Source organism: Pleurodeles waltl, chromosome 11, assembly GCF_031143425.1.
Source record: "Pleurodeles waltl isolate 20211129_DDA chromosome 11, aPleWal1.hap1.20221129, whole genome shotgun sequence".
Taxonomy (NCBI): domain Eukaryota; kingdom Metazoa; phylum Chordata; class Amphibia; order Caudata; family Salamandridae; genus Pleurodeles; species Pleurodeles waltl.
Genome location: NC_090450.1, coordinates 244,913,795 through 244,937,263, shown reverse-complemented (window position 1 = coordinate 244,937,263; position 23,469 = coordinate 244,913,795). Strand labels below are relative to the sequence as shown.

The following is a 23,469-nucleotide window of genomic DNA, read 5'->3' as shown; positions in this document are numbered from 1 at the left end:
TAAATGTACAGAATAACCAAAAGCGAATCAACACATCGCACAATATGAAATTTAAGTTTTACTGCCTAACAGTTTAATTGGTACCAGTGAAGTGAGCTCAAGGCAAGAGGAATGTGTGCTCGTGGCTTTACACATAGGTATTTTTGGGGATGGTTCTAAACACTTAGGATGGGCTCAGAGTGACATTTTCATTATGTTTTATAGTCGGTATGTGGTTTAGACCTATGGGTTCAATTGTGGTGGGTTGTGGTGTCTTATGGTGGAAGGAAATGAGGAAGTGGTCTGGCCACATGATAGGAGTAATTCTTTAGACTGTGACTAGGTTTGGGATGGCAAAAATTATATCTAATGTGTATCCAGAATGTGTGTGGGGCTAGTAACAAGTTGCTGTAGGTTGTGTGTGTCTAGGTCAATGAGGATGGTTATGGGGTGTGGCATATTATGTTTTTCAAATCATATGCCGAGGTAACCAATGATGCATAGGTTTGAATATATTTCAAGAAGGTTGGAGACTGTGTCCAGCAATTTTTCTGGGAACATTGCATTACTGGGTGGTGGTCTGTAGAGAAGGAGAAAATTAACATCAAATGTTGGTATCACAATCTTGTAAGTAAATATCCTCAGCTTTGGTGAGGTTTGTTGGTTCTCTAAGTATGATGGCCAGGCCACCTCCTCTTTTGCCTATCTGATTTTCTGTAACAGTTGTATATCCTGGTGGAACAGCTTCCTTTAATAGGGGTGACCTATCTTCCCCTAGCCATGATTCGGTAATGAAAAGTAGGTCTGGCTCGGTATGTATCAATAGGTTACATATATGGTACTTGTTTTTTTAAACAGAACAAGCATTTATTAGTAGTCCATGTAAAGAATCCATTTTGTAAGTGGATAGAGTTTGTGCTGCAGGAGGGTGAGTATTGTCCACTGACGTTGTAGGTGATGTGCCATTGTTGGTGATGTTAACTGTCGGGGAGAGAGGGAGTGCTGTTGATGGTTTTCATTATCTTCTTCCAAAAGACATCTTTTTGGGTTTGCTTGTGTAGTAGTGGTGAGTGTGTTTGAAATAGAGGGGTTGGGCTGTGAATTTGTGTCTGAATGATGTGTTTGTTTTGGGACAGATAAGGGGATGTGAAGTAATGAAGAGTGTTATGAATTTCATTCTTTTGTGCATGTTGAAGGTGGACATTGTGTGGGAGAGTGGCGGTGGAGAAGCGTGATGTTGTATGGCTCTGAATTGAGCAGTGGATGACAGTCGTGAAGGTGGGTATTGTTGTGTGTTTGGTGATTGAGTGATTGGTGTATTTGCTGCAAGGAGATGGTGAGTTTCAGAAGGCTTTAAAGTGGGCTGTTTTTGCAAGTTTACAGCAAAGAGTGGATGTCTGTAGGTGTGGGGTGTTGGCTGAGGGAGAGTATGTTCTGGTAGATTCTGTATGTGTATTTGGTTTTGTTTATGAGGAGCAGTAATATCTGATATTTGTTAGTGATTTGAGGTGTGTGGTTTGAGTGTGAAGGATTGATGAGCCTTGAATGTTGACGGAGAGGGGGCTGGAGTTGTGTGTAACTATAGTGACTCTGTAGTGTTAAAGAGAGAGAATATTTGTTTTGAGAGATATTTGTAGGCTGAGCAAGGGGATGATATTGCCTTCTATCTGGAGAGGATTGCTGTAATGGTACATGGTATGATAGATGATTGAACTAAGGGTTTAGCGTGGTAACAAGTGAAATGTTAGGAGTAGTCAGAGTTTAATGAACAATACATCACCCAGAGTGTGGGTGTTTGTGAGATTATATGTGTGAATTTTGTGTTTTGGTGGCAAGTAAGTTAAGTGTATTTGATGTGTTGTAGTACAGAATAGTTGTGTAGCAGTTTGTGGTTGTTAGGATACAGTTGTATGTGGGAATGTCTTGTACTAGTTGGAGTTGGTAAGTGAGTGGAGAATGGTTTGACAAAGTATGTTTGTAGAGAGTGGTGTGTATTTGCTGTGAGTGTGAATGCATGACTGTGACTTTTTCCTGTAAAGTGGTTTTCGACTGTGAAATAGGCAGCAGCTCCAGCCCAATCAAAACAGGCCCAAACAGGCAATTGCCTTCTTATTCACCCTTAGCCTCGCCACCGTTGCTGAGATGCTCTGTGCCCTAAGGTCAAATACCCCTAGTAATCAGGTGACCTTAAATCAATGGGAACCCTAACCCTAGGCAATCAGGACCCTGGAACTAAGACATCATTCCTATCCAAAACCCAGCCCTAGTAACTAATCAGAACCTTAACCCTATCATCCAATCAGGTAGGTTAGTGGACCTAAGCCTTAGGTCCACTACAATGCCCTAGCAATCAATCAGAACACAGATGCAACAACCAAGAAAAAAAACCTATTTTAGAAGCATCTGACCTTAGACTTAAGGGGCTGTGTAACATGTGCACGGAGTGAGGAGGCTGCTCAGGTGGCTGTGGCCCAATCAATAACGCAGAAACTGGTGTGCAGAGCTGGAGGCAAATGGTCTTGAATTCACAATCTTCTTGGATACAGACTGGCCCCATACAAACTTTGCAATTCCTGTTCAACCCTGTAGGTAAGACCCAAATGAAAACCATTAAATAATGCTTTTTATGCACTTACAAAAACATGTACTTCTAGCCAAAAACGAGTGCTGCATATACTCCAAAACACAATTTAAACCACAAAACAGATTAAGCAGTCTCTTAAACAGTCAGATCGAGTTTAGTGGTGTCTTTTTACCTGTTGGGGGACTGGGCTAAAGTAGCCTTCTAGCAGCCGTAGCCTTAATACTGGTTGAGGAAAACAATGAAAGAAATTAGAAAAGTCACACTTAAGAGAAAACAGCAATTTTAGATTATAAAAATTCAAAGCACAAAGTGTGTGCTCTTACCACCTTTCCTTTGGAATTGCTCGCTGGGCAGATTAGACCTCACAGAAGCTGGGGTTACAAAATAGATGTGCTAAAATAATGAGCCCAGGAGGAGTACCACATCAGTAGATGCTTAATTCCCAAAGTGGATGGTATTGATATTTTGAGAAAGGAAGCCTGTTTACCTATGAAATACTCATAAACTGACATAAAAGAACAGCCCCAAGCAGTAGTCAAAGAGGTCAAACAGAATAAGGGCCTGATGTACTAACATTAGTGTTTGTGATTACCAAATAGAAACTTTTATAATACGCTATTTGGTAATTGCAAACACTAACATACTAAAGTATATTTAACACTTTTTGCAATTCCCAGTGGGTCGCAAATAGACCTACCTCATGAATGATAATGAGGTATTTCTCAGTTTGTGAACCATTGGGTATTGCAAAAATCACGGGGATTGTGGCCTGCTTGGGTCAGCAGAACACCAAGTCTGTGATTGCTTTCAAATAAAGCAATCTTTAATTTTTTTAAATGCAGCCCATTTTCTTCAAAGGAAACTGGAATGTATTTAAAAAAACAAATGAAAGGTTTTTTTTTAATATTAATTTTATCGAGTAGGTAGTGGTCCGTGGGACCACTGCCTGATCTTAAAAATATTTTTACATACAACCATTCTCAAAGTAGAAGGGGTCCTGTGGGAACCCCCTGCCATTTGTGAAATGGTTACTACCAACTTTGGGTTGGTGGCAAAATGTGTTTTGGAACCGCATTTCAGTCACAAAATATTTGTACATACCAATGCAAATCGGTATTAGGAAGGGACTCCTTAAGCATTCCCCTTGCAAATACAGATTCACAGAACCATACCGAATCACAATTTGGGCTTGGCAAATATAAAAATGCTTTTTGGCTTTTGCAAATGGCCCAGTTCTATGAATTTACCCGTTTGCTAATGCAAAAAAGCTTAGAGCATCTGGCCCCTGACCTCTTACCTAGCCCTGCTTTACTAACAAGCACCATCAAGAGAATCCAAAAGTATTCTTTGATGATTCCAGTTTCAGTTTTGAGATCAGTGGTTAAATGTAATCTCAGGGTACTTGCAAGAACAATGTGCAGAATACAGTGATCAGACATGCTTTTATCTGTGCATCAGTATGGCATTGGCCCACTGGAGGCAGTGTCTAGGGTCCGAGTGGATGGGCGTTTCATGGGTTGTCATTGAAGTTAGTCACATTTAAAATATGCTACATTGAATCATCATAGAAGTCATACATTCCTCCTAGTTTTATTCGCATTTGACATTTATGTAGGTCCCAATCTGTAGTTGTTGTGCTTTCACAGTGCATTCATAATACTGAATCTTTCTTTGCAGATAAGATATGATTCCTTGTGCATAATTAATAAGGTGGAGCAAGCAACATCTGCCTGCAGGGGATGCAGGTATAGAAGATAGCTCTTAGCTCCTGATAAAAAAGTCCCATACTCCTCAAAATGATAGCCAATCCAGAGCACCCAAAACTAGCCAGTGCAGAAGAACTTTCTCATATTTTATGACACATAGTAAGTCTAGGTGTGCAGTCATGTTGTTTTTTTTTAACTCAACTCACTAAATTCTCAACTCTCAAAGCTATAAAGTTCATCACGAAGGGTGCTCCTGCATGAAAGTCTGGACTTTTTCAAAAATTTGTAACACATCTGTTATTTGTTTTTTAGTAACAAAGGAGGAAAAGCTAAGAAATGTATGTACTTGCATACAAAATGTTAGCTGCAGGTGGAAAACAACAACAATCTAAGGAAAGAATGTAGTGACGTAAAATGCTTGTAAATTCTCATGAAACATGTTGTTGGACATCTCACAAAAAAAGCTAATTAAGAAATGGACTTACTTACAAAATGCTTGGGAGTCAGCTGCAGTAACTGACACTGATGAGAGAGAACTATGCACATTTGCACAGCCATGGGCTGTCATTTGAGACTGAGGGGCCATGCCCCCCCCCACCTTTTGCCCCTCAAGAAGAGATTCTTTCAAGCTGAGCAAAGCTCAGTCCGACAAACACTCCTTATTTTCAGATCAGGCAGCCAGGAGCTAAACATGTGCTATTTGCAAAGGCTTCTGGCTGCCTGAACTGAACTTGGCTGGGCTGAGGATGTCACAGCACCTGTGGGTGTGACCTCCTCAGCTCGGCAAATGGTCCGCAAGGCACTCCCTCCCGGTGACGAGGAATAGTGTCACTGATTGACTCCAACCTAGGCCCTTCAGTTTTAAACCCTAAAGCACCCAGGGCTGAGTGTCAATCAGTGACACATTTTTATAGAGTGGGGTGGGGTAAACAAACTCACTGACCCCCTCCCACTCTGTGACGAGGCTGGGGCTGCTGCCTTCCCTCATTGTCTAAAATAAGGTCAGCCAATGAGGGAGGGCTGCATACCCAACCCTCCTGAGACCTCTGAGGCTGAGCTGCAGGTGACTTAGGGCCCCATTTCATTCTTGGCTGTTGGACCGTTTTGTTTGTATCAATTTCTACTGTGATCTCTCTCATTTGCTGTGTGTCTTCTACAGGGCTTCTTTGAGGAAGAGGAAGGAAAAGAATACATCTACAAAGAACCCAAATTGACAGCTCTGTCTGAGATATCTCAGAGATTGCTGAAACTGTATGCTGATAAATTTGGAGCAGACAATGTAAAGATAATCCAAGATTCAAACAAGGTATGAAATAAAGAGTATTTGCTTGATTCAGTTGGTTGTTCTGAATGCAGAGTAGAAAATGTAGCAGAATATTTATTTTCTTAAACATGACTCTGAAACAGTCTTTTAGTTTTGAAGTACAAAAATAAGTTTACTAAGGCTGCTGTACTAACTTTGTAATATGAGGAAATACACATTCTCTAGAAAACAAGAATCAACACTGCCTACAAACATTATAAGGTGATTGCTCTCAAGAATAAATGCTTAGTCAAAGGCAATGGGTTTAATATTTCTCAATGTGAATTGTCTCTTTTTATCTTCAAGATGACCAAGTCTAAACTTAGACCTAAAGTCTAACTTTAGTTGAGGTAAAGTTAGACTTTTGGTGTAAGTTTAACTTCTGGTCTAAACTTACACCAAAAGTCTGAACTTAGACCAAAAGTCTAACTTTACTCCTAGTAAAGTTAGACTTTAGGTCGAAACTTAGGGGCATATTTATACTCCGTTTGCGCCGAATTAGCGTCGTTTTTTTCGACGCAAATTCGGCGCAAAACTAACGCCATATTTATACTTTGGCGTTAGACGCGTCTAGCGCCAAAGTAGGAGTAAAGAGCGTCATTTTTTTGCGTGAACGCCTTCCTTGCGTTAATGAGATGCAAGGTAGGCGTTCCCGTCCAAAAAAATGTCTGCGACGCAAATGCGTCGTATTTATACTCCCGGGCAAAAATCACGCCCGGGAGTGGTCGGGTCAAAAAACCCCGCATTTGCGCCTCTTTTTAACGCCTGGGTCAGGGCAGGCGTTAAGGGACCTGTGGGCTCAAAATGAGCCCACAGCTGCCCTCCCATGCCCCCAGGGACCCCCCCTGCCACCCTTGCCCACCCCAGGAGGACACCCAAGGATGGAGGGACCCACCCCAGGGACATTCAGGTAAGTTCAGGTAAGTATAAAAAAAAAATGTTTGATATTTTTTTTTTGGCATAGGGGGGCCTGATTTGTGCCCCCCTACATGCCACAATGCCCAATGACCATGCCCAGGGGACATAAGTCCCCTGGGCATGGCCATTGGGCAAGGGGGCATGACTCCTGTCTTTACTAAGACAGGAGTCATTTCAATGGCGTCTGGGCGTCGTTAAAAATGGCGCAAATCGGGTGGAGGCGATTTTTTGCGTCAACCTGACTTGCACCATTTTTAAGACGCCCTAGCGCCATTTTTCCCAACGCCGGCGCTGCCTGGTGTACGTGTTTTTTTTCCACGCACACCAGGCAGCGCCGGTCTGCTTGCGCCGGCTAACGCCATTCAATAAATACGCCGCCCGCATGGCGCTTCAGAATGACGTTAGCTGGCGCAAAATTTTTTGCCGCTAAACTGCGTTAGCGCAGTTTAGCGTCAAAAAGTATAAATACGGGCCTTAGACTTTTGTTCTAAACTTTGACTTTTGGTCTAAGTTTACCTCTGTGAATCAGGCCCTATGTTTAGAAACTATGAGTAAAGTTAGACTTTTTCTAAACTTAGAATTGTGGTCTAAGTTTAACTTTGTGAATTGGACCCAGAGTCTTTTGTTACTAGTAACTTGTAAAGCACACGTACACCAGAACGGTTTCTTGACGCTATGGTAACAGGAGTGATGTGAGCTACACAAAAGTGCTTGGTCATATGCTCGTTTAAAAATCCATGTTTTCAGAAGTTGCCTGAATTCACGTTGCTGGTGGTGGCTCTTATCTCAAGGGGTAGGGCGTTCCAGATATGGGTGCAAGATAAAAAATCTGGAGCCTCCCATTTAGTTCTTTTTACATTTGGGGATGGTAAGAAAGTTCAAATAGATTGATCTTAGATTTTGGGTGGGAATGTATTTTTGAATTTGGGCTGATACGAAAGTTAGGTTAAGGCCTCAGAGGGATTTAGAGAAAATACAGCCCATCTTAAAAACTTCCCTTTTCTATAGGAAGCCAATATAATTTCCTCATCAGAGGGGTAATGTGGCAGTGTCTGGGTTCATTGAAAATTAATCTGGCTGCTTGGTTCGGGGCCAGTTGGATTCTGTGACTGAGGCCTTTGCGGTGACCTAAATAAAGAGAGTTAGCATAGTCAATCCTAGAAATGACTAGGGCCATGTCTACTTGAACAAGGGTCTCAGAGGTCACAGCGGTAAGGGTTCACCTGAACCTTGGATGAGCTAAACAGAGTCAGTCACACTGACAGAGAGTGGTCTTTTGAAAAGATGATTCAATTAATGGCTGTGTTCTTCAACCCTGCGGCCTCAACGCAGTCCACTGAAACATCATGGTTGACCGTGTCAAGAAGGATCAATCCCTGGCTGGTACCCTTATCAGCCTCTTCTCCCAGGTCATCCACTACAGAAAGGATGACCCCTTCAGTGGAGTGAGCGGGTTGAAAGCCCACTTGGTTGGGGTCAAGGAAATTTGATTCCTCTAGAAAGGAACAGAGGTGGTGAGCGACCTGAGCCTCTAGTATCTTCGCCAGATACAAATGCAAGGAAATGGGAGAGTAGGTCTTCAGAACAAGTGGAACTGTGGCAGATTTCTTTTTGGAGTGGGACCACAATGGCCTCTCTAAAGTGTCTAGGTTAAATGCCTTGCCTGATGGATGAGTTCAGAAGGGACGTAGCCGGGTCTGGAATGCAGAAAACACTGTTTTTAGTATTTTAGGTGGGCAAGTGTGTGGAGATCCCGATTTAAACTTAGTTAGCAGATCCACAAGGCAATCTTTGCTGATGGTGGCAATGTCAGAGAAGGTCATAGGGTTTCTATCTTCTGGGGAGTTGCAGTGAGTAATATGCTGGGTGGTTTGCTGTCTTTTATTAGCTTGATGTTTATCAATGAAAAGGAAGTAGAGGGTGTCACACTGATTCTGGTTAGGTAGTGTGGGTGAGGCCTCTCTGTCTGGGTTAGACAGTTCAGAATTAATTCCAAAAAGCTCCTTAAATATCAAGTTTAGTATTTTATCAGAGAAAAGGGTAGATTGAGCTTGCATATTGAGCTTCCTGTATTATTCGAGGAGATGTGTGTAGGCTTCCCTTTTGATAGGTGAGTTATGTATACACCATTTGCATTCAGCCTGGTGAAGTTCAAGTTTGGCTGGTTTCAGTTCCTCAGAAAAGTATTTGGATGCATTTTGGCATCTGGCCTGTTTGACTTTGTAGAGGGGGCATGTGTATTGCTGGCTTCTGTTAGCCATTTAGTGATTGCTTCATTGTGTCTATGCTTACAGGTTGACTAGGAATGGTACTGGCCGATAAGTCATAAAAGGAGTTTAGGTCTACTTGGGGCCAATTTCTGGATAGAATACCAGGACAGAGGCAATGTGTAGGGTGAGCTAAGCCCTGTAGTGAAAATGTGATGAAATGGTGATTGGACCATGTACAAAGAGCAACTGTGAAATTGGAAAAGACTAGATTAGTGGATCAGAACTGATCAAGTGTGTGGCCCTTAATGTGGATGGGTGAAAATACATGTTGTTCAAGGTTAAGACTGCTAAAGGAGAGATTGCCTCTGCAAGAATTTGTAGAAAACACTGCATATATCCTGGGGGCCTGTAGGGGAGGATGCAGGTCACAGGAGAGGTTGGTGAGAATGCTGCAGATGCCTAGGTTCTTCTCCTAGAGCATTGTTACTGTTAAGCCTGCCTATGAATTTGATGCAGGTTAAGTCATCTGACTTAACTTTATTTCGTTCTGGGAAATGTCAGAGCAATCTGCAGTGATTTTGTCGATTAAGGATATTATGGGCTCCTAGAGATTTGTACATTCAATGATAATTAGTCTCTTTGGGCTCAAAGATAGTTTAATCTGGGTTAATTGCAGCTCCTGGAGTCACAAGTGTGCTTGTCACTGGTAAAGGAACAGAAGATTGAGGATTGCTTTCAGAAAGCCTGAAGGCTGGTGTTTTCAAAGGACAATTGTGGGTATTGCTTTTGTCCAAAAGGTCAGCAGTTGTTAAGTGATCAGCGTGCCCCAGTTGAGTACAGCTGGCCACTGGTGTTGCCTAAAGGTAATTAAAGGAGTTGGATAGGGTTTAGAGAAACAGAGCCAAGCCATCTGCCATAGTTTTAGTAGAATCAGAGACGAATCGGCTGGCCTGGGCTTCATCATATTGAGTGTGCCATCCAACTGCGAAAGTAGATGGTCAGTGGGTATGGTTTTGAAAGGGCTGGCGTAGCAGCCTGCATATGATGGCTATGTTGTATTGTTGAAGGCATGATTCTGAGAAGCACTGCGTGATGCTGCAAGAGGTTGTTGATGACTACTTGGCTATAGCTTGTTCATCTTCCTTCATTTTCAGGTGCTTATATAATGGTGGAATGTCCCTCCTCCTCCCTTTGATCAGTTGTGTCACAGATGTCCTTCAAGAGAGCCGTAGGAGACAATGATATGGGGTTAATGGCCTGCCTATCAACATAAGTGTGTGGTGCGAATTCTTCAGGAAGCATATAGATTGCAGTGAATTGAAAGCTAACTGTGTAGGATTTACTGGGTTGTGGCTTACAGATGGTTTCTGTTAGCTACGTTTAGAAACAACTGTGGGTGAGGAGGCTGTAGTGGTTTGCACCCCTGATGTCAGCTTTTTCTGCCTAAGTAACATGTTTATGTTATTCTTGGCTGGCAGACATTTCCCACTAGCAGCTGTATTAGGTCGATCACATCATCTAAATGTACCAGGTTTAAGCAGCAAGGGCCAACTGACTGAACTGTGTGGTTTATGGTCTTCACCGTTTTGATAGTTTGTTTCAGTAGTGATAAGTCTGACCTGATGTTTTTTAGAAGTAGCATTTGCTCTACAAGAGAAATTGGCTGGTTGACTTGTGTGCCAGATATTCTCATTAATGTTTAGCTGATTTCTCCCATGCACTCAGTACTGGGGAAGTAAAAGGATTTTTCGTTATCCTCCTTATTATTGTGAATAGGCGATTTAGAAGTAGCATTTGTTCTACAAGAGAAATTGGCTGATTGACTTGTGTGCCAGATATTCTCATTAATGTTTAGCTGATTGCTCCCATGCACTCAGTACTGGGGAAGTAAAGGGATTTTTCGTTATCCTCCTTATTATTGTGAATAGGCGATTGAGATTTAGAGGGGGTAAGGTTGCGGTATCTTGAGCACTATGTTAATGTGTGCTTTTTTCGAGAGCAAAAAAATGCTTTTGCCTGTAGCAAATGATTTTTTTTAGATTGATGAGGGCCCTGCATATTCCTAAACAATAACGTTTTGCAAAAACCTTTCCAAAAAAACAAGAATTGGGCAAAAGGTTGGCAGCCATTGCCAGATCTATGGGATTGACAATGCTTATTGTTTTTAATGGAATTTTGATTTTCAGCATATTCTTGCTGTTAGAAATTGGGTTGTTGATTGACTGGGCTGTTAGCCCTGGTCAAGTAATAGTCATAATCCCTTGCAGGGTAAACCACAAAAAGCCACTAAATTAACCTGTGCTTATCCCTGAGTATCTTGGCATTAACAGCTGTCAGGCTTAAGTTAGAGGCAATGTGTAAAGTATTTGTGCAGAGCCAAAGCAGTAATAAATTAAAAACACAACATAAAATAAAAAAAAAACAATTTAGAAAATTAGAGTACATTTTGATAAAGGTTCTGGCACTAAAATGACAAAAATCTAACAAGAAGAACCAGAGGTATGAATTCTTAAACGTTTTAGTAGAAACTAGTGCTTAAAAGATCACATACCGAGTCAAAGTAAAAAAATATGGTGGACCGTAGTGGAGCGGGGTTCAGATGCAAGAAGTGAATTGGGCCTTACCAGCACTTACCTTCTGAATGGAAAAATGCTGCCGAAAAATATTCTGAGAAGGTAAAGTTTAGTGGGGCAAGGGTGCAGGAGGTGTCCAGCGAGTGAATGTTGTTGCCTTGGGGTGAAGCTATAGTGAAAATGTCTATGTTCGGACTTAGTCTCTGAATTGGGGGTCGCAAATCTACAGCAGGACAAGACAGAGGGCTGTAGCCCAAGACAGTTCTGTGAGGGGATACCCCTTTGGTGAAGGACACCTGAAACAGATTTGCTGCTGCAGAGAAGAACATAGCAGGTGAATCTGTGAGGTCAATCCGACTGGCGATGCACCTCTACACAATTTGCAGTCGTTGTGGAGCTTTTGTTGTGGAGCTTTTATGTTGGTGACATTTACGAAGATAGAATTGACAACATTTATGTCAACAGAGAGAAAATGAGTTGATCAAGGAATCCTCTTTTCCACTTTTCCCAAGAAAACATAGGCATGTAGCAATTAAGGGATTTAATGAGGAATATTTGTCTACTTCTTAGTTTTGGAATTTCTACTCAGAGAACTCCAAAAGAGCTCCCTCACACTTTGTTTACTAGCATTGCTGGAGTATGGGGTGGGGTCAGTGCCCGATTAAGTTGGCACAGCCTATGGGCCCCACTCCTTTTAGGGGCACTGCCAAAACTGATCAAGATAATATTGATTTGATCTTGAAAGAAAATTACAATCAAGCTTTCTTAAATTGTTTCCAAAAGATTGAAAAAATATGAAGCAGTTCAAAGAAACAAAAACTTAACATTAAAGACTCTATAGAGAAAATAATGTAATGTAATGTACCTATTAACAACTTAAAGTACATAAACCATAGACATCAGATTCACATAACAGTTTGTCTCTTAAAAGCTCATCTTATGTCCGCTGTCAGTTTGTAAAAATATTCGGTGCAAACTACGTACGTGTAACGTTTTATATAATAAAATTGGTTTATTAAAATGGTTGGTAAAATTAAAAACTTATCAGGAGGTAATTTGCGAGGGAGGCGAAATTTCGACTGCCTAGGTGCCTCCACAGGGTTTAATTCGGCACTGGGTGGGAAGGAGAAGCACTTTCTATTAAAGTGATTTGGGCTCCGAAGAGGTGACTGTGGTACCTGGAATCATGCCAGCTTTGTGCTGTATTGTGACTTGAATTTAAACAGATTATTTTGGAACAAACGTAGATTTGACAAAAAAGAGAAGATGACTGAAAAAATATTCCCGCCTCTTCAAAGCAGCTCAAACATTTTGCTCATTCAGGTGTCTCTCTCATTTTCAGTGAGAACGTTTAGGGCTTCATTGATAAATGACAAAGGAGATTTCTTAGTTTACAATTGTATTCCAGCCATAAATAGGAGTAACCTACAAGTAAGTGAGTACACCGTATTTACAGAAGTTCTAGAACTGGCATAAATCAGCGGAACAGGCATGCATAGTTTACTTGTGTCTATCATTCAAGCTCGGATTTCACATGTGGCTGCCACAAGCCTGTCAGGAAAATCCCAAGTGAATGTGTTGAATACCCATACAGATGTAACTTTATGGATATTGACATATGTGAACGCTTTTTTTATATGCTTATCTGCACACCTATGTTGCATCTGGATAGTACATATGTCACTTTGGCACAAAGTGTAGGATGGTGCACCAATTACACGAGGATTAGGTGAGAGAAATACCCTGTTACAGAAATAATTTTAAGTGAGAGAGTTGAATATATTTATAAAGTTCATTAAAAAATGTGCCAAATGTGCTAACCCTAAACTGCCATATTTTACTCGATACATCACACATGAAACCTAGGGATAGAAAAACAGCCCTGAGTGTGTGTTTATAATAAATACTACACACTAAAAACTCTTCCTTACAATAGTCATATTTTTTTCCGATTTGGGTAGAAAAATTTAGTAAATACCCTATCAAACCGAAGTTAAGAGCAGGCGTAGATTAATTTATGTCATAAATAATTTATTTTGATAAATCCGGTTCTAAAGAACCATGCCTACTTACAAATATTTTCACCTGTGAACATTGATACGTAGTTTAGGCAGCAAATCCTTTGGTTGAAGAGAGGTGCATGGTTGTAAGGGAGGTAGGCTGATTTATTTAGGAAAACATACGTTCTGAAAAGCAGTCTTGTTTACACATAGGAAAGTTTTACTCTACACACCTCCTGTAAACCAAATATTCCTCAATCAATCAATCAATCAATCAAAGAGATTTATAGAGCGCGCTACTCACCCGTGAGGGTCTCAAGGCACTTTGGGGGGGGTTAAAGGAGGGGTGTCACTGTTCAAACAACCATGTCTTGAGGTTTTTTCTGAAGAGCAGGAGGTCTTTGGTTTTGCGGAGGTTGGTGGGGAGGGAGTTTCAGGTTTTGGGGGCGAGGTATGAGAAGGCCTTGCCTCCTGTAGTGGTGCGTTGGCTGCGGGGGACAGTGGCTAGTGCGAGGTCGGCAGACCGGAGGTTGAGGGTGGGAGTGTGAAAGTTCACTCTTTCGTTGAGGTAGGTTTGGCCGGTGTTGTGGAGGGATTTGTGTGCGTGGATGAGGATCTTGAAAGTGATTCGCTTGTCTATGGGGAGCCAGTGAAGGGATTCCTGTGACCAGCTTTTACAGTTTTATTTAAGGGGTTTCAGTTTAGACTAAAGGGACTCATTTTCTAAAATAGGCATAGCTTACAGACCCAGCAAGCTGCACCTACATCTGCTCTTAACACCTGTTGACCAAGTTACTTACCTTTGGTAACACATTATTTAGTAGAGACTCTATTTAGCTGCAGATTCCTAACATTAGAATTTCATGGCGTCAGCTTGAAATCCAGAATTTTTTGCTGAGCAGTATTCTGCGCATGCAGTCAGATGGCGTCATTTGGATCCTCATGGCATCAGCGTCGTTGGAGCCATCTGTGACATCACAGTTGCCTATAAAGCAACCACCCCTGCAAACGTTTGTCAGTTCTTTTACCCACAGACTTCCACGCCAGTAGCGCAGTCATGGATAGAACAAACATTTTGTCTGTGCAAAAACTAGGGTCCTGTAAGGGATAAACCCTAACTCTATTAGCCACATCCACAGAGCAAGGAGGCATAGGTGGGTGTAAGGAATCTGCAGCTAGATAGAATCTCTACCATGTAATGTGTTATTAAAAGTAAGTAACTTGTTCATCTCATAGAGACTTCTAGCTGCAGATTCCTTACCTTAGAATAGATACCCAAGCCATAACATCCTGGTGGTGGGCTGCGGATAAATCTTCTCACACTAGAAAGTCCTGTAGGACTGAACGGGCAAAGTGTCCATCTCTCCGGACCTGATTGTTCCGACAGTAGTGTTTTGAAAACGTGTGCAAAGATGCCCACGTTGCTACTTGACAGATATCCAGGACTGGAACACATCGGGCTTGCGCAGTGGTAGCAGCCTTTCACCTGGTGGAAAGAGCCCTCAAGCCCTCAGGAGGCAGCTTCTTGGCCAGTGCCTAGCAGATTTTAATGAAGATAACGACCCAGGGTGAAATGGTTAGCTTCTGCACTGCCCGATCCTTCTTTTCTCCCACGTACCGCACAGAGTTTGCCATCCACTTGGAACTTTTTTGTGATGTCAAGATAAAACGACAATGCTCTTTTTGAGTCCAGTCGGTGGAGTCGCCCCTCTTCCTTAGAGGGATGCGGCGGAGCAAAGAAGGTGGGCAGGGTGATGTTCTGAGCCAGATGAAATGGGGTCACCACCTTGGGTAGGAAAGAGGCACGTGTTCTGTGAACCACTGTGTCTGGAAACATGGTGAGATACTGTGGCTTAGATGAAAGACCTTGCATCTCACTCACCCTCCTGGCAGATGTTATTGCCACTAAGAAGGCTGTCTTGATGATGAGCAGCCAGAGCGGACATTTGTGTAAGGGGTCGAAGGGAGCACACATGAGAAATGTGAGGACAAGATTAAAGTCCCATTGATGCATAACAAAGGGTGTAGGGGGAAACATATGTACAAGCCCTTTAAGAAATCTATGTACAATAGGAGACTAGAAAAATGAAGGCTGATCAGGCAGCTGAAGGAACGCTGATAAGGTGGAAAGATAACCCTTGAGACTATCCATGGCAGAACCCTGCTGGCCAAGGAATAGTATAAAGAGAAGGATATCAGAAAGAAGAACAGAAAGAGGATTAATAGATCTTTCTGCACAATAATATCAAAACGTTTCCAATGGCAGGTGAATACCGTTTTAGTCGAGGGACGCCTGGCTGCCACAATAACTTTACAGACTATGGGAAGAAGGCCAAAAGCCATCAACTGCACCCGCTCAATCTCCACGCATGAAGGCGCAGAGTTGACATGTTCAAGGGGAAAACCTTCCCCTGCTGCTGCGACAGAAGATCCTCCCTAAAGAGAGAGCAGCCTGATCGGAGGATCGATCCAGGATAGAGGCCGAACCATCAGTAGCATAACCTTAATATCCTGGACTCGCTGCTTTGGAGGATAAGCCTGAAGCTGCACTGTATCCCGAATAGCCCCAATGAAAGGGAGCTTCTGAGAGGGAGTCAGATGTGACTTTGGCCCCTTTATAGTGAACCCCTGCGAAGGCAGGAGGTTCGCTGTAGTCTGAAGGTGGGTCTTCAACAGCCAGTCGTAGAGGTAGGGGAAGGCTGAAATCCATGACCTGTGCAGATGAGCTGCTACCACCGCCATCACTTTTGCGAACACCCGAGGGGCACTGGTGAGACTGAAGGGAAGCACAGTAAACTGAAAGTGAAATTTGCCCACCTTGAACCACAAGTAATGCCCGTGGGCAGGCAGGATGGGGATGTAAAAATGTGCATCCTGCAAGTCCAGCGCTACTATCCAGTCTCCTTGGTCTAGGGCAGACAAGACCTGGGCAAGAGTGAGCATTTTGAATGTCTCCTTTGAGGAAGAGATTGATGTTCTGCATATCCAGAATGGGGCGAAGACCCTTGTTCGTTTTGGGAATTAGAAAAGAACGGGAATAACAACCACTGCCTACTTCTGAAATTTGGACCCTTTCCTAGACTCCCCTGGCCAAGAGAAGCGTAACTTCCTCACGGAGCAAGACTAAATGGACCTTTATCAGCCGTTCTTTTAATGGAGGCATAGAGGGAGGGAAAGACTGGAAGGGGACGGAATAGCCCTTCTGTATGATCCGCAAGACCCATTTGTCCGACATTATGGACTGCCAGTGAGGGAGATGAAATTGAATTCTCCCTCCAACTGGATGCGAGTAGTCTTGCAAAATCATACTAGAAGGACTTGGGCACTATGGAGGAGGAGAGCTGGGTAGTGGCTGACCTCTGGCTAGACCCTCTGGGTCTGAAGGTACCACCACTTCGTCCTCCACTGGATGTTGAGTTGATGGAGGACGGTGGCTGACTTTTGGGTGGCGAGGTACCACACCCCTTCTGAAGAGTCGAAATGGCTAAAAGACAGAATACCGGTGATGAAATCGCCCTACCCAGCGAGTCAGTCACGTCCAAACCACACCATATCATAAACTTGCTGCATCTCTCCCATCTTTAACAGCTTGTGAGAGTGTCCCACACACCCTCCGGGGGCCTGGGGCAGTACCTGTGCCATAGTATCCCGTAAATTATGTGAAAAATGGCCCAATAGGCATAAGGTGTTTACAGACCTCAATGCCAGGCCGGATGAAGAAAACATTTTCTTACCAAGCTGATCCAGCCTCTTGGATTTCCTATCCAGGGGAGAGGAAGGGAAGTCACCATGGGAAGTGGCGGCCTGGACCACCAAGCTCTCCGGGGTGGGGTGTTGAGTGAGGAAACTAGGATCATTAGGAGCTGGTTGATGGTGGCAGCCGACTGTCCTATTTATAGGAGCCCTTGTGCTGGGTTTGGACCACATTCCCAGCAGGACATCAGAGAGGGATTTGTTAAAGGCTAACACTGGTTCCGATTTGGAAACCTCTGGCTGAAGTACCTCGGTCCGAAGGTTAGTCTTGACTGGCACAGTAGACAAATCTAGGTCCAAGACCTCAGCTGCCCTATGCACCACCATAGCATATGAAGCTCCCTCCTCCGTGGCCACAGTAGGAGGTGATGCATGGCAGTATCTGGAGTAATATTCAGTCCACTGGCCTCCCCTAGTTCCTAATACCAGTCCATATGCTCCAAACCATATTCTAAAGGGTTCTGAGACCCATCCCATTCCTCACTCATACCTGTCTGATCATAATAAACCTCAGGCACTGATCTGGCCCCTGTTGGTGCTGTCGAAGTCGGAATTGGCGTCGGCAGATGCCATTCTGGCTCTGAATCATCTGGAATGAAAATGTGGCTCACTCACCGTTGGGCACCAGTGGATCGGGGAGCTTCGATGTCGGGAACGATGCCAGAGGATTCCGACTTGGTGTACTCGCCGTTGTTACGGATCCGATTTTGGATCCAGAAGTCCAAAATGGTGCTGAGGCCGAAGCTGCCAGAGTGGAATCTGATGGGGCCCCTGCCGATCCCACAGGGCCCAATGGCTCACCAGTGGGGGCAGCCCTCTCAAATACGAGGCCCATGGCATCGTAAAACTCTCTGAGCTGAGCGGGGATCACTCCAGCTCCCAGAAAGGGGGCGGGGATCAAAGTCAGCACTGGAATCAGTTCCGGGAACATGCCTAGAACGTAGATATTCCCGAGATGCCTGGCAAAGTCCGCTTGGACATCTTCTTGTTTTTGAGCCTCTTCCTCGAGTGTCCAGAGGACCTGGAGTGCGAAGAAGAGTTCTTAGAGCTCCTGGAGCCGTCCCGTGACCTCCTCCTCGATCGGGACCGTAACCTCCTAGGAGTCGCACCAACCGAAGCCGACTGCCGGGCTGCTATGAGCTTTAGACAACACTCTCTCAAAGCTTTTGGGGCCATGGCCCGGCAGTCGGTACATGATTTTAAGTCATAGTCTCTGTCAAGGCACCAGAGACATACCTGATGGGGGTCTGTCACTGACATGGCTCGATGGCATGCACCACATGGCTTGAATCCCGTCGTCCTTGATGTCATTCTCGTACAGACTTCAAAAAGATTCAACAAAAAGATTAAAAAAGGCCTGTCAAAAAAGGCGGAGGGTAGCTCGAATCTGGACCTGCGCTTAACCGGCGCGGAAGGAAATAAACTGACATGCACGTGCTGGGGTGATGCCTTTATAGGCGACCGTGACATCACAGACAGTTCCAACGACACCACATGGATCGAAACAACGCACCAAACGAGAGCGCAGGGTACTGCTCAGCAAAAAATGCCTGGTTCCAAGCTTACTCCAGGAAATTCTAAGGTAAGGAATCAGCTGCTGGAAATACCTATCAGATGGAGAAACTTTTCTTCTCAAACAGACATAACCTGCAAATTAAGTAAAGAGCAGTCTCAAGTGTATGGGATTATATTTAAAAAAAATTATAGCCCTGATTACAAGGTTGTTTGTGTTTGGTGCAGGGATATCCCAGGGCCTGTTTGTGTTTGGTGCTGGGATACCCCAGGGCCTGAATACCTGATTTAAGCCAGTGCCGCTGCACCAAAAACCAGAGATTACAAGTTCTGTTCTTGGAATGGGCAATAACCGTACAGTCTCAGAAATATTACAGCCTTTTCTGCTTGATTTTCAGTGATTCCAGGAAGAAACCCACTTGCCATTTCCCACCTTTTGAGAACAGACAGAAGATGTCACTGGGAGGGCCTGTGTGTGTTGGGGTTGTAGGTAAGGGCAGCATTGAGGCAGTCTAGGGGGAATGTCATCTGATCTGCCCATGATGATGCAGGGGTAAAGCAAGGGAAATGTGTGTTTCTGCCTCCAGCCCCTGTCTTAGCACCAGTTTCACCATGTACAAAAGCTTGCCTGGTGTCTTCAGGCATGGACTTACTGTGCCCAGGGACACCAGGTTCCTCATGATAGCACTCTCAAAAATACCACTCAGGGTGGGGCTCCATTTTCTAATCATGGACATTGCCTGTTATCTTAGTCCTATGTTGACATACTTGAGCAGTGAGTCAAATACAACTTTCAAGGTTTCTTTTTCCTTCTACCCAACTTCACTTCCAGTACCAGGTCAGAATGACCTTTCTTCATTTCATTAAAAAAAACACTATTTTGTCATGTCAACAAAATGGAGGTTCACCAGTCCAGGACATTAGACTGTTATTTTCTGTTTTGGTTTTCCATAAAACTTTGGTGTATCCCTCTCAAATGCAAGTTATGGATCAAATATATTATGTACCTTTCATAAAGTATCTGATGAGTTGGTATGCTTGGTGAAATACAGGACGGAAGAATACTGTGACAAGTCACAAAACCACATTTGAAGTGTAGAAGCTATATGAGCTTAATTTTGCTAACAGACTATGTAATAAAGGTATAGACATAAAATGTATGGATTACACTTCCTCCCCAGTCCTAGCAGGAAAATGTTAGCTGGTTCAAGTTTGTTACATCTGAATCTTCATAATAAATCAAGCATTTCTGATTTTCATGTAGACTCTAATACCTACAAGGCAAAGGAGAAGTATGCTGAGAAGTACAGGTGCAGAGGTCTATTAGTAACAGTTTGATAGAAAACTGATGTATATTTAGCTTTGTATAAATATATATATAATTTTTTCAATTCAGGTAAACCCAAAGGAGTTGGACCCAAAGTATGCCTATATCCAGGTTACTTACGTGACCCCACACTTTGAAGAGTCAGAACTGGAAGACAGAAAAACGGACTTTGAAAAGCACCATAACATCAGCCGATTTGTCTTTGAAACCCCCTTCACTTTATCAGGAAAGAAACATGGAGGTGTGGAAGAGCAATGCAAGAGGCGAACAATACTGACAAGTATGTTGTTGATTTTCACAGTTCACACAGTATATGGTCAAAAGATGCAGTAATTCATTTGAAGTATTGTGAGAAGGTTGTTGATGGTAGAAATAGACGGCCGGCTACTGATTAGCGAAAGTTAATGTCTAGGATTCATGTGTTTGTTTTCTGTTCATAACTGGAAAAGTATGTATTACATTCTATGTGTATCTCTTTATGTTGCTTTAATGTTAGAATTGTTAGTTTGCACAGTGGGTTTGTGTCATGGCTGTAGTCCATTTGGCTTTCTAATTTGTTGTTGGTGCATTGAACTGAGTCCTTCCTCTGAGAGATAGAAATCTGACCCCTGCAGCTACGGGTACTGCCCCCAAATTTCATATCATATTAAGCTGTGGTCAACGTGGATGAGCGCCATGAAAAAACAAAACCCCAGTTCTATATGAGTTCAGTTTTAGAATGTTCATGGGCTTTCATTCAGCCCCTACATTAAGAAGGAATGGAGAGTATTGACACTAATTACATTTATGATACTCTGTCTTGCTAGTAGTTGAGGTTAATATATATAAGAATATATTAGTAGATTAAATTTCTTAACAAGATAAACTAAAGGTGCAACATAAATGTTGATTAAAGTGAGTTAAAGAGAGAGATTTAATTTCTCAATAGGGGAATGACAACACTTAGTAATGATTTAGCAAATAAGAACTGAGGCACACCAAAGCCACAAACTCAATTTCTATGCTTTAAACACTGGATTACTGGATTGATGACAACATTGAAACGGAAAGTTTTACTAATATCATCACTATCACACAATAGAAATCCAGAGCTAGTCTGAATGAGCCTGATTGAAGAGTTTCAAGAGAATCATATGATTCTGGTGAACTCCCCCACTATCACCCTAAGATGCTGCCTGTATTTAAAACTGTGGAAATTGTCTGATGATACCTAACATCGATCTTCCCAAACCTGTAAAGAATCCAGAGGTCTACTTTGGGAAAACCAAGGAATGAACACTTTTGTTCATCTTTAAAGTAGCAGCCTACATTTTAGTATTTGGTGGGCATTGAGTGGCTGTGCAAATGGCAGAAGTATCAGTTGTCCTGGAGCGTTATTGACTCACTATAAACTGTCCAGTCCTTGCACATACCTCAAGGTGTTCTCAGCCTCTCTAGTTGATACCACTGCTGAGAACAACCCCAAGGGATCATCAGTGCTGAAAACAACTTTCAGGGGCGCACAGCCAAAAGTAAGCTGCATTGTAGGTGCTCGGACACAGCATTGCTGTAATATCACTGGAACCTCACAGACCAGCAGCAGTCTTGGATGTACCTAAAGTCATTCTCTGCTGATGCCAAGTACGTAACAGAGGCCCCGCAGCCACCATGTTGTGGGGGCTCCTAGGCTCACCCATAGAGAAGTGGGTCATCTTAGCCCCTACTGATGTGTGTGTGTGGTCCCTTCAGCAAATCTTGAAGGGGGGGGGCCCTCACGTCTTGTTATACCACTGACTGATGCTGTTCTCAAACCACAGCCAGAAACTGGGTGACTGGGACAGGAAAACATCTCCATAGCAACCATCTTTGTAAAACATCCATCTTGGAGTGGGAGCACTTTAAGTATGGAACATATATGATCACTCCACTCATTGCCGAAGAACATACCTTCCAGCTTCAGTGTGAGAGATGAGGTACCTTGTTGCTGTCTGCCTTCAAGTCACCCATCCCAACGTGTCTCTTGCAAAGGTAACAGCCAGGAGGATCGGAAACAATTGTGCCACCTGCCAGTCTTTGCTATGATGTAGTGGGGGTTGGGGTAAGTGTGCAGCATTTCTCTCATGCATTGCTATGCGGATACCTACTTGACAACAATGTCCTTTCATTGCAATGCTGTCTTTACACAGTGCATGTACTGCAGTGAAAGCACTCCATAGACTCACATATCGAATGCACTAATGAAATGGCTGTTAGACATTGAAGAGGAGATGCTTCTATGGGCTGTTCCAAAATGTAAATGACACTTTCTTCAAGCAACAGCTGTAGAGGTCAGACACAAACAAACAAATGGGTGAAGAAGGCTGACCCAAACCCTCTGTCTCTAGTTATTTCTCTTTATAACAAAAGCTGTTACAGACAGAGCAAATTTCAGCAGTAAAATTGTTTGCTTTCACACAGTTTGCTGTAGCTGAGAACAAACCTTCCTAATGGATTAAAAACAGACATTGTAACCTTTTAAACTTGCTAAATACCTTTGCCTCCCTTGAATGATCGGCAAAAATTATGCCTAAGCTCTACTCTTAATGATCCTACTCTTAGAGGGCATTGGACAGGGCTGTGGCTTGCCTAATGTGTTCTACCCCGAGGTGCTGAATTCAGCACCACTGTTTCCAACCCACCAGATATTCCTTTTAATTATGTCAAGTGATCCCTGAGTTCAATTAATGAGCTTGAGCAAAGCCCTGCAAATAAGGCCCCTCTCACAAGAGGCCACTGGGCAAGGCCTTCAATGATGCCCTCTTCTCCCACAGATAATTGTTCTTGTCACTTGGCTATAATTTGTATATTTTGCTTAGCTTTTTGGAGCCTCTATATACTTACTGCACAACCATCTTGACAGCTTCATTTATTTTTATCAAAGAAACCATTGGTGGTGTCTTCATTAAGATAATGTGTGAGGTCACAAACATTAAACTACAGGAGATATAGCTGATATCTAGAACAAGGTTAGTGTTTTTTTGTTTTTTTTTGTCAAAACCATAACATTGCTTTGACAGTTTTTTGAGGGAAATTATTTTATTATATAATAAATATTACTTATAACCGCTGAAAACTTTAACGGTTATTTGTTTTCAATGTTTTTCATCTCTTTCTTATATAGCGAGTCATGCTTTCCCTTATGTGAAAAAGAGAATTCAAGTAGTAAGCCAGTCAAGCACAGAACTAAACCCTATTGAAGTGGCCATTGATGAGATGTCAAAAAAGGTACTAGAGCTTAATCAGCTTTGCACAATGGAGGAAGTCGATATGATCCGGTTACAGCTCAAGCTTCAAGGAAGTGTCAGTGTTAAGGTAAGACTTGTCAGTAGTACTGTCTTTCTGGTATACTGATCACTTTATATTAACCTTTCCTATTATGAAATGCATGGTTTTATTTCAGGTTCTTCATGAGGCTGTACATGTTAAGTGATTGCAATGAGTCACTTGCATTAATGTCAGTCATGCCTCTTGTATTATCTGGAAGCTATGGGGAACAGGCTAATCCAGATAATATTATGGGTATTTTGAAAATAATCCACATACTTAGAATACATACTTATTGCTTTGTGCCACATTAATATGCTTC

General features: G+C 42.8%; 1 protein-coding gene across 5 annotated transcripts in view; it reads left to right on the top strand.

Annotated features, from left to right (window-relative positions):
• DOCK10 (dedicator of cytokinesis 10) overlaps nucleotides 1-23,469 on the top strand; it is a 1,618,956-nt gene that overhangs the window by 1,515,848 nt on the left and 79,639 nt on the right. For all 5 annotated transcript variants that reach the window (XM_069213493.1, XM_069213489.1, XM_069213490.1 and 2 more), the window contains exons 51-53: nucleotides 5,429-5,575; nucleotides 19,935-20,145; nucleotides 23,005-23,195. In XM_069213493.1, coding sequence (XP_069069594.1) covers nucleotides 5,429-5,575; nucleotides 19,935-20,145; nucleotides 23,005-23,195 — 549 coding nt within the window. The remainder of the gene's footprint in view (nucleotides 1-5,428; nucleotides 5,576-19,934; nucleotides 20,146-23,004; nucleotides 23,196-23,469) is intronic.